Here is an 11,454-nt window from a genome sequence, read left to right on the forward strand (position 1 = left end):
GGTAAGGGGGCCTGGGAGACAGATGGGGAAACAGAGAGCCCCAGGGTCGGGGCGGCGGGTAACAGATGACTGGGAGAGGGAAAAGCCAGGGCCCAACTCCTCGCCGCTCAGCGCTGCAGCGCTGACAAGTAACGCCACCACCGTCCCGCCGGCAGCGGCCGTGAACCGACCGTGAGGCGACCGCGGGGCGGGGCGGGCCCTGGGGCGACAGGGGCGGAGCCTCTGCAGCGCTGATTGACGGGGGCGGGGCCGCGAAGGGGCGGAGCTGCTTGTCGAGCCGGAGCGTCGGGACTGTGGAGGGCGGGGGAAGATACCGGGCACGGAGCCGTCGCCGCCGCTGCTGCTCCCCTGCGCCAGGTAACCGGGCGGGGGGCCGCCTTGCGGCCTGTATCTGCTCAGGGAGGCCGGGGAGGGCCGTCGGCGGCGGGGGAGGGAAGCGGCGGCCTCCGCTCCGGGCCGCGGCACTGTGTCTCTCGGGCCGCCGCGGGGCCCCGGGCGACCCGCTCCGGCTCGGCGGCGCGGAGGGGGGCAGCGCCGACCCCGCCAGCTCCGCTGCGGCCCGGCGCCGCGACAAAGCACCGGCCTTGCCCTGCTTCGTCCCCTCCTCTGTCAGCGTCTCCCAGCGCCGCCCAGCCTTCCTGCCCAGCCCTCCGCCCAGGGCCGGCACCGAGCACCCTCGCCTCGCTGCGCCCACAACTTCCTCCCTCGGTCCCAACACCGCCGGCTCCCCTTTCTTGCGGGGCAGCGGCAACTTCTGGGGCCGGTCCCTGTACGGGGCCCCGGGCGGAGAGGACCAGGAGCTCTACCCGGGCCCTTCCGCCAGGTCCCCCACCGCCTCACACGCCCGGAGAGGAACAGTAGCGAGGGTGGCGGGGCCGCCCGGGTGGGGTGGTGGTCAGCCCGGGCGCCCCTCACGGCGGCGGCGGCGGCGGGGCCTCCCGTCAGCTGTTTCCTCCTGTTTGTTGTCAAGCTGCCTGCGCTGCCGGCAGCGCCCGGCGGCGGCGCCGGGGGCCGAGCCGGCGGCGGTTGGCTGCGCGCGCCCCCGTGACGGCGCTCAGCTGGGGCCCGCCCCCGCGCGGGGCTTTGTGTGGAGCAGCGGCGCGGGGGTAACGGCCGCGGCGCGCGCGGCCCCAGCGCGCACGCGTGGGCTGGGGGCGGAGATGGCCGCCTTTCGCCCCCCCCCCCCCCCCCCCCCCCCTCGGTGACACCGGACCCCGGCCGATGGCAGCGGCCGGCGTTCGAGTCTCCGCGTCGCTTCCGCCCCGGGCGCCTCGGGGCGCGGCGCGGGCAGGCGTTGCCGTGCCGGGTTGCGCGGGGGTTAACCGCCGTGCGGCGGAGGCCGTCGCGGGTCCCGCCGCCCGCGGGTCAGAGCTCCCCTTAGCCCTCTCGCCGCCTTGCCCCGTCGTTAGCGTGGAGCTGCCGGCCCGGTTGGGGCAGCCGCGGTGCCACACAGCAGCGGCACTTGACGCATCTCTCTTCTCCCTTGCCAATTAGAAGGTGCTGCTTGTTCACCGCCCCTTGAAGACTTACTCATCGCCGAAGCAGCCCGGAGTAAGCCCCGTGTCCCTGCCTGACAGGCGGCTCTGACGGGGAGCCGGCTGTTAGAAACCGAGTGGGGTTGCTGTCTGCTTATGGAGGTGCTCTGGCTCTTTCAGCAGCGAGCCAGTTAGCCTGACAGCTCCTAGGTTGGGTTTTGCCCGTGAAAGTGTGAATCCCCAGGAAAGTGAGCGACTTGGCTGTCTCTTTTTCGCTCTGGGAAAGGTTTTGGTCGAAGCAAAAAGGAGTGCAGGCTGTCGTCTGTGGGTTCCTTACTCCGTGTACGGACCTTAGCTGTAACTGTGCAAACAGTTGCAGATTAGATTATTCCAACGTGTTTCTTTAAGAATACAGACTGTCTTTAGACTAATACAGTGATTTCATCAATTGTTTTTCTTGATTTTCTTTGAACAACATACATGGTATTAGACTGAAGGAATAACAAAGCAAGTCTTGTGACACAAACACAGGGCATGGCTCTTCTCAAAGTGTGCTAGGTGTGGCAGAGCAATTCTTGATGTCAACAACTATTGGTAATAGATTAACCATTATTGTAACTAAGTTTTGTGGCTGGTAGCAGAAAGTGATGGAACTTGCTCCATGGCTGTAAAAATTCTTTCTTGTGGCTGGTTCAGCTATATATGCAGAGCTATACAACAGCTGTGCATGATGCTGTTATGTATAGCTTCATTCCAGATAGCTGCCTTCAAGTAATGTTTGTGACAATGATGCTGTCCATTTTTAAGCGTTACTCTCTTTTTCTAATGTTAGTCTTTATAAATAGCATTTTGAGGCTTCTGTCATCTGTTACTTTCATTTCTGTAGCTGTGGAAGCACTTAATTTATAGAATGCAGATCTGATAGTTTATATATAGATTTTAATAATGATAAATGAGTTTCAGACGTGACTGCCAAGTGTGTGAGGACAAAAGAAATTGCACCTCAGAGCCCAGTAGAGCCCAGTAGAGAAGACGTTGAGAACAGATGTGATTTTTTTTTTTTACTTGTCAGCTGACAGACTGAGAGTTGCACACATGTACAAATATATGTGTGTGTATATATATATTTAGCATTCCCTCTGCTTGTAGTCATCAGGAGCTTGAAGCAGTGTTGTCCAAGTTTGTCATGTTTGTTTACTATCATTTGACCTATGTTGAAATCTTGAGTTGCTCAGGTCTCGCCAAAACACATAATTCCCTTAAGCAAATTTTAACTTATAAATGTATTGTTAAATGTAAAGAAGAAGTGCCTGTGCACTGTAGACATCTGGTAGTAAGTCTCCTGTTAATTTTGGAGCCTTTATCTACATTTAGGAATTTCCCTATTTGATAGAAGAATTTCTTGGTCTGATACACTAAGCATGCTGGCGACCTTTCTGCCAGTGGGTGTAATTTGTATGTAGTCTTTTCACTATTTCACTATTTCATTAGTTTTCTTAAATCATGTGGAACAAAAAAGGTTAATGAAGCCTGTGGTGCCTTCAGGTAAAGAGTTGTATCGCTTCAGCACTATAATCAATGAAGGCAGAATCCCTAGAGCTTTCTGAAAGTTGCAGAATGGGTTAACAGGCAAAAATTGTTTTTCCTGCCGAATTAGTGTAAGAATAAATTTATTACAAACCCAGGAAATACAGCTTTCTTAAAAACATTTGAAGGCTTAAGAGAGGAAAAAGATGTTAGGAAGGAAAGGGGATAAAGAAACAAGGAGACAGGAGTAGTTGCTGCTTTTGGATTCTTTGTGTAGTAGTGGGAAAGAAAATTAATATGAACCTGATACCATTTGTAAACTAATACTTCTCTGTGTTAGCTAGCAAGAGTATTGTGCGAATGTAAGTTACTGTATGGGAGATGCTGAGATATGGGGGCTGTATTAGAAACAAGTCCCCATCTGTATGCCTTTGCTCTCTGTGAGGATGAAACACACTACCCTGAATTATTGCACACACCAGTATAATGTTGTGTTAACCTATTTCAATACCAGTATCTCAGTGCAAAGCTTTTGCCTTACGTGGAAATAAAGCCAGTTTGCAACAGCAAATGAGACTGGTGCAGCTTGCACAAGCGCAGTTTCATCCTGTGAGGCACCCTGTTGGAGGTGTGTGCTGGGCGCTGCACCTGGGCACAGCTTTCATTACTTTGCCAAAGCCTCTTCAGTCGTTTCACTGTATTAGCTTCCTTGTGCAGTTCTAATGAGCACTGCATACTGTCCCACTTCGCTTTCTTCCTTTGCATTTGGCTGCGTGTGCTGCTTTCTGATAACAAGTTCTTGCATGAAGGCGGAGGCCAGGCCCAGCTTACTTCAGCAGCTGCAGAAGTCAGTGGCAGATGGCCGAATCTCAGACCTCCTAAGAGACTGACTGGCTGTGTATGTTCAGATGCACCTCAATTTGCGAGCAGCAGAAACCTGGGAAGGTAAAGAGCAAGTTTTATTTCTTTGCTTACCTCCTTTAGTGCACAGTTTATCGTAGCTCTGCTAAGTGTTCTTTTTTCTCTCTTGGCCGTTGAAATGAGAAGAGGAAGCTTAAGCCGGGTTCCTGAGATGTGAAGATGGAGTTTAAGTCCAGTTCCAGAGTAAGTACATCCTGAGAATGTTTTATTGTGCTTGGGGAAATGCACAGCCCTTTTTCAAAGGCAGAGTGTGCTTCTTGGGTCACTGTACAAAGGAAAATGGTTTTTGTCAGTGAAATGGCAAAAGAGAGGCTGTCATAGCTTTGTATCCTTTAACTAGCATCTGTTTTCTGTTGTAGATCTGAGATGCAGTAGATGGTGCTGAAGCAACACTGAAGTTCCTGAAATACCCACAGTCCAGTGTGTATATAGAGAGTGCCTGCTGGCTCTCCCAAACGTTGATGGTCCTGTGTCTTCAAGAGATGCACTCTGGGACAAGGAAACACTGACTGTTAGTTTTAAAAACGTTAATAAATAGTAATTCTTGTTACTTCTTTTGTTATTGATTGATTGTGAAGGTAGGCAGATTAGGTGGTACAAATACCAACCAAGTAGTGCTTCGGGTAGCTTCAGTCCTGTCTGCAGATAGTGGTCAGATTTAAGCTGTTGAATGTCAGCTCTTTGACTGCTGTTGCTCAGTGTTGCCAAAATCAGCGCTGAAGCACAGGTGGAAGTTTGGGACTATGCTGATCTGGACATACATACTGTATAACACACAGCCACAGTGCTTGTGTTTCCTGTCTCACTGTGTACTCACTGGGAGAAGCATGCAGGCAGGAAATGTTTCACAGTATGACTAAGAAGTTGTATCAGGGTTTGTACTGTCAAAATAATGCACTGTGAGTAAGCTGTACAAGCTGGCATTGATTGTTATGACAAAGGTCTTCTCAATTATGCCGGTTAATAGCAGTGGTCAGAGTGCCGACTAATGACATAGTGGCATCTGCCCTCAGTCCATAAAAGCACCTGTGTCTTTGAACTGTGTAGATTTGACAACAGGTGGTAGGTACCTTCAATCCCATTACTGAAAGTAGAAAAACCCTTGCCTTTTTTTACACTGGAACCATTAATTTTATACTGTGACTTGTGTTTGGCAATTTGTACGAGGGCAGGATTGCTAGGATTTAATCACTGACACATACCCAATAAAGAATGCTTAGCTGATGGTAAAGGTGAAATCATGGACCAAAAAAAAAAATCCCTCTTTGTTCCTCAGCCTTTGGTTTTGTGAATAATCAAAATTCCTGTCTCCTGCTTCTGAAAATTCTGCTAGTAGCATGATGGAATTGGTGTGATCCGATAGTGTCACTTTGAGGGGCTGTGAATAGCAATAGAACTTGCCTGGCTCCCTGAACCAATGGAAGTTGTTTTCACTGCTTCTGAGTGTAGAGAGTGGATGAACGGGTAAGTGCACTTCTTGTATTTTCCTCCCCCTAATTGGAGGATCTTAAGCTTCAGAAATGCCTTACTGTTTCACAAGTCTCTGGCTTTTCTTCGTTTAAGAAAGCCCTCCCACTGGCTATAAAAACTGCCTATAAGTGGCTTTTCATTTATGTATGTGCGAACATAAATAGACACCCACACCTTTTACATGGGAAATGAAAACTATAGGAAAAAAATCAGTTATCTTGGGTGACTTTGTTCACACAACTTCTGTATGGAAGGGATACGAGCCTGAGAGCAATGGAAAATTGCTTTCCCTTGTTCTGTTGTGCTCCTGCTTTTTCCAGTGTACAACGCATATGCCCTACAGGATTCAGGATCCTGACAATGGGAGAGAGAGAACAGTTTTGATCCACAGCAAGTACCTTCTGAATTGGTCTTAAAAGTGAAGATTATGTTTTTTAGCTTGGGGGCTAGGGAGGGGTGGGGATGTGAAATGATCCCAAGCTGAAATTAACTTCCTTATGTGAAAGGAAAAAAGCAAAAATTCCTTGTTAGCAATCAAATGCAACGTTTGAAGGCTGCCTTACTAGCAGTCATCTAATGTCTTCATTTTCCTACTGTGAGTCGTAATATAAAGACTGATGAAAGGGGACTGGTTTTATAACGCCTCAGCTGGACCCTCACAATGAAAACCAAGAGCTAATTATATTTATAGGCTGATATCTATTTTGACTAAAAGCTACTGGGGGCAGTTAAGCGTAGAGGTTATTTGAAATGTTATGCATTCTAGTATGATTACATTGTTTTAGCAGTTTCTTAAACTTGTTAGGAATGTGGACTGTTTTGACTGTTACGCAGATTGTAGAATTTAACTTTCTAAATTTTTAAATATTTATTTCAAGAATACACGTTTTCTTATGCACAGTGTTCTGAAGGAAGTTGTTCCTGTACCAGTTGGTTTATTAGATTCTGCTGTAACTTTAGCCTGATTTCTCACAGCTTTGTGCTGCATCAGATGGCCCACTTTGTCTTTCTTTTGGGAGCTAAGTCTTACAGGAAGTTTCTTTCTCATTTAGATACTTGATGAGGTTACTTCAGTTTTTGGGGATGATATAGGTAATGTAAGGGTTTAGACCTTGTATTGCTAGGCAGGTTTCTTTCAGCCTTAAGTCTTTGAACAATTTGTTTATACGTTTATTTTAGTGTTCACTATCTTCAGGACTCAAGACCTCAATCCATGTATAGTGCCATGTCCAGACGTAATACATTTGTATGTCACCTTGACTTCTAACTTGGTTGTAAGAAATACACTCGTGCTCTCTTCTGAAATGTTTACCTTTTGGTTTTAGTGACTTTGGGTTACTGCTTTCCTGGGTGCAGTAACGTGAGTTACGTTTTTAGGTAGGTGGTGTATTTGCGTGTAAGTGTTCACATGTGTGTGTTGTAAAATGGCATGTGTTGCCAGGTCAGTCTGTATAATGGGTCTTGTCACTTAACAAGCTTAGAGTTTGCATTGCTCTTGGCAAGAGAGGGGTGGGGGTTGATTTGTTTTATATTAGTGTCTAAAAATACTGATGGGGGAAGCATTGTGTTTACCCTGAAAGAAGCAGCCCTTTGGATGTTGATTCTGCACTTACAATAACTTACCATCGGTTAATTGTTTTTAATCCACAATACAATCAACACAAAAATAATACTATCCAAAGTTAGCAAGGGTGGCATATGGAGCTAGGCCAAGCGCCTTATGGGCATATCTGTCACAATTGCTTTTATTGCTTGTATTTGTGGTTTCTTCTGGTTGGAGACTTTGACTGATACTTGTTTATTCACACTTATTGTCTGTTGATTTTCCTTCGTGCCATCACTATTCACATTTTATTTTTTGTCTTTTGCCTTTGCTTGCTAGAAAAGATAAAGGCATATTAGAAAGGTATGACGCTCAGAGAAACTGAGGGAAGATGTATCATCCCCCCCTACACTCAGCTTTGACATAATTTTGTCAAACTCAAGGCCTGCGTTATTTATCCTTTTGAGACAGGGAGGGGTATTACATCACCTTTAAGGAAGAGTCATCCCATTGCTTTGGATTTTCGTGTATCCTTCAGATTGGATACAGATTAGAAAAATCTGAGTGTAAGGAACTTGTGCTAAAGTAAATCACTGTTCAAGACTAGGAACCCTTTTCATTGCCACACTTTGTAAGAAAACAAAGTGTTTAAATCATCTGGAAATAAAGGAAAGTAATTTCAGTGACTTGCTATTTTTACGTATAAAAATGATATTTTAAACTTTGTGTGTGCAGGTACATGTTTTAATCCATTTGCTTCGTGCATGTCAGAGTCAGCTTTAAGAAACTGATCCCCTGAAACTTGAAATGGGTTTAATTTAGGTATTTGTGCTTCTTAAAGGTATCTGACAGACAATTCAACTTGAGTAGGACAAAATTTGATTAATTTCTTTATGAAGCACACTATCTCCTGCTCTGAAGGTAAAACCCACACAACTTAAATATTGCAGTGTGTCAGATTTACTTGGCATTGCTGAGCATGAAAAAAGCAGAGACAATACTCTCTTCTGATTCCACATCTGAAGAATAAATGGAGATATATTTAACTTGTTTAACTGTAGATGTTTAGTCATAAAACTTTTCTGTGGTTGAAATGGAAATAATATCATCATTTAATTCCTTTGTCATATTATCTCATCCTTCGTGATTTAAGTTTTCAACTGTCTGATACATTCTGTGCCTACTTACTCATTAACTTTGAGTAATTATATTAGTTGGTGAAAAAACTTCAGTTTTCCCAGGCAGTGAAGAGGTTTCTTTATCAGGTACTGCAGATCCACTGCTATTAGCTTTCTAGGCTCTCTTTTTTTCTGCTCATTGGAACTGCTTTGGTGTTTTTGTGATCATGCTTTGGAAATAGCTCAGGTACGTGACATAGGATTTTGCATTGTGATTAGATAGCTTCAGATGTTTGTGTATAAAGATGTCTGGTGCAAAGAGTAGGTGAGTTGCTTATTATGTGAAATAGCATCCAAACCTTTCCTGTTTCGTTATGTACATGAAACCAGTGTCAAGTCAAATACAGCAGCCCAGTCTGCTATACAAGATGACTAAAGCATCCTGGATGGTGGTGGTGTGTGGCTGCGTGTCATAAATTGTGCAAAGCTGAGGGGAAGTGACAAAATAAATAGATATATTTTAAAAGGGGGGGGGGGGGATGACTTGGGAGAATTGAGCTGTAATTGTCGTGGTGACTCAGTGTACTTCTCAGTAAAGAAAGAACTCATCTTAACCTGATGAGAAAGGATGAATGCAGTCTGTTTAAGTTTGGTAATTCATCTATGAAGGAAAGAACATCTACAGTATTGTTTGCAAAATATTCTGCTGGATACATAGGGTTGGAAATTTTTTGCTGAAAAGTAAAATTTTATTTTTTTTTTACATGTACATGATCTTTCTGTTTGCTTTCAGTTCTCGAATATAAACGTGCATAAGCTCTAAAAATGGGAAGAATTTTTCTGGATCACATCGGTGGCACTCGCCTGTTCTCCTGTGCAAACTGTGACACGATCCTGACCAATCGTTCTGAGCTCATCTCCACTCGTTTTACAGGGGCCACAGGAAGAGCCTTTCTTTTTAATAAGGTTGGTAAGAAGCTGAGAAGGAACTAGTATTGGCTTTTGAAAAATTAGTTTGTTTTATGTGAATCTGTCATTAAAACTATGCAACTTCTTGGTTAAAGTGGTATGCAATTGCTATTTTACTTTTTAAAAAATTTTATTTTACTCTCTTCAGCTGTCTTTGAAGTCAAATTAGGCATTTACTATTGATGGCAAGCTGTCCAAATCAGTTTATCTGCAATACAAAAAGGCTATAAAGGGGGTTGTGTATATGGAGGCATCATGCCAAAAAGCATGGAGTTTTAACTTTGGAAACTTCTGTAATATGAACCTCAAATTCACTGTGAGAGTATCTTTTATCAAAGAGCTTCAGAGGCATTTGTACTTCATTAAAAAAAAAGCCAAGATAACAGTCTCTTAATTTCTAAAAAGCATTCAGGTTAACAGTAGTTTGGCAGTTTTAGGTAACCACAGGGTTTTTTACAGGCAGGTTTAGTTTATTTTTTTTTATTGACCAAAATATTTAATTCAACAATTGAAATATGAAAGTGATAACTCTGCAGTGTAGCATTATTTATGAACCCTTCCGTAGAGTTGTGCATCAGACTCATTGAAAAAACAGCGATTGTTCGTTGCTTTCTCGCACAGTTCCTGGTCACACAGTCATTGCTGTGTTCTGGTTTGGGTTTTCTCTTGGAAGCCATCTGGCCAGCAGCAGAGTTGATAGAGGCATTAGTAGTAACGTCTTAACTGTGCTTGGCCTTGGGATCTCTGGTATGCAGAATCCTATCAGTAGTATGTATGTACAAGTGTTGGGGTGCATAGCTCTACAAGAGCGGTGCCTCTGATTTCTTTCTCATCCCCTGGATCCTGGGGTTCAATTTTGTCGTATGTTATGTAGTGGGGTTTAATTACAGCAGTTGGGTTTTACATTTCTGCAGTCAGAAGCATTACATCAGCACTGAGAGCAAGCACAGTCAGGTGGAAAGCTGGGAAGGCATGCAGCTCCTGTCTTTTAGAATACTACCACATATTAGTAGTTTAGATATAGTCCTGACATCAGCTTTTAATTCAACCAGATTTACAAATTCTTCTTCTGTGGTGTTGCTGCCAAAACAAGTTAAAAGTATATTTTAAGCTGCTGAGATAGCACGCAGGAAAAGGTGAATGTTTAATGCCTACTTTCCTTGCCACTGAGCCTTCCTTTTTCTTAGATGATTATGGCAAAAGCACTCCTGAAATTTTTTAAGTACCTCTTTTAATATTTTGATTCTGATTTCTGGGAATAAGTGCTGACATGGGTTGCAGAAATGTGTTATACGTATTGTAAGTGGATTCATGCCAATTAGTTGAGAGAAGCCGTTAACTGTGAAGTTCTCACCCAAAGTTGAATGGAGTACTCTGCTCTCTCGTGTATCTTGTGATGGCATTTGATGTGTCTCGGGTAAGCAGTGAGGGTCTGCCATCCCTGTGAAGCACATCTTTACAGTGCTACCATCTCAAGCAGGAGATTTTCAAGGGATGTTGACTTCTTACACTGCAGTTTTCAGTTCCAGTGCAGTGCCTTTACTCTCCTTACAGGCTCCTCACTTTACTCACAGGCTCTTCACTTTTAACATGTTGACAGTCATGCACATTGTGAGCAAGCTTTGCTCTAGGCAGACTAATCCTTTCTCTTCCCTGTCCCCTGTATGTCTGTACCAGGTGGTAAATCTGCAGTACAGTGAAGTTCAGGATCGGGTCATGCTCACTGGCCGCCACATGGTTCGAGACGTGAGCTGCAAAAACTGCAACAGCAAATTGGGGTGGATCTATGAATTTGCCACTGAAGACAGCCAGCGCTACAAGGAAGGCCGTGTTATCCTGGAAAGAGCGTTGGTCCGAGAGAGCGAAGGATTTGAGGAGCATGTTCCATCCGACAATTCCTGAAGAGACTTGAGTCTTCTTGCAGGTTCTCTTCAATTGAAACTCAAAAATAATAAAATCAACAAAAAAATCTGCTTACATACACTGTCACCTTAGCATCAGAGTCGGATTCATGGACTACAGAGTGGGAAAGATTGTGAGAGTATTTCAGATGGAACCTTCCTTTCTTTATTCCTTTTATATTTTACTTTCCCTCCTTGTTGTGCAGATGCTGTAACTTTTTCTCTCTTGCATTTACATCTGTTAGATTTGAGATTGTATCTACAGATACAGTGGGCTAAAAGGAAAATGTTTGAGGGATTTGTCTTTTGTTAGAGAGAAATCAGGTTTCTTTTTAGTTTGCACAAACTGATGTCAGCATAAAGTTATTTTAAAACTACAGATGTTTTTTTAAAAAGTATATTCCAGTTTTTGGCTGAAGTTTTTAGTTAGGTTGGTTTTTTTTACCCAGTCTTTTCACCTGATTTGCTAGCTAAAGTAAAGAGATCCGAATTTGTGCCGAGTGCTAAAGGTTCAGTGTTGGTACAGCTTG

General features: G+C 44.5%; 1 protein-coding gene across 2 annotated transcripts; it reads left to right on the plus strand.

Annotated features, from left to right (window-relative positions):
- The first annotated feature begins 308 nt into the window (after window positions 1–308).
- On the plus strand, window positions 309–11,249 carry YPEL5 (yippee like 5). Of its 2 annotated transcripts, XM_084262033.1 has the most exons (3): window positions 309–357; window positions 8,848–9,020; window positions 10,701–11,249. In XM_084262033.1, the coding sequence occupies exons 2-3, from the start codon at window positions 8,880–8,882 to the stop codon at window positions 10,923–10,925; spliced, it is 366 nt and encodes a 121-aa protein (XP_084118159.1). In that variant the 5' UTR covers window positions 309–357; window positions 8,848–8,879; the 3' UTR covers window positions 10,926–11,249. The 2 variants fall into 2 exon arrangements, with proteins under 2 accessions (XP_084118159.1, XP_084118160.1); XM_084262034.1 differs by lacking the exon at window positions 309–357 and having other exon boundaries at window positions 8,786–9,020.
- Window positions 11,250–11,454: the final 205 nt, after the last annotated feature.

Source organism: Gallinula chloropus (genome assembly GCF_964237585.1).
Source record: "Gallinula chloropus genome assembly, chromosome: 3".
Classification (NCBI taxonomy): domain Eukaryota; kingdom Metazoa; phylum Chordata; class Aves; order Gruiformes; family Rallidae; genus Gallinula; species Gallinula chloropus.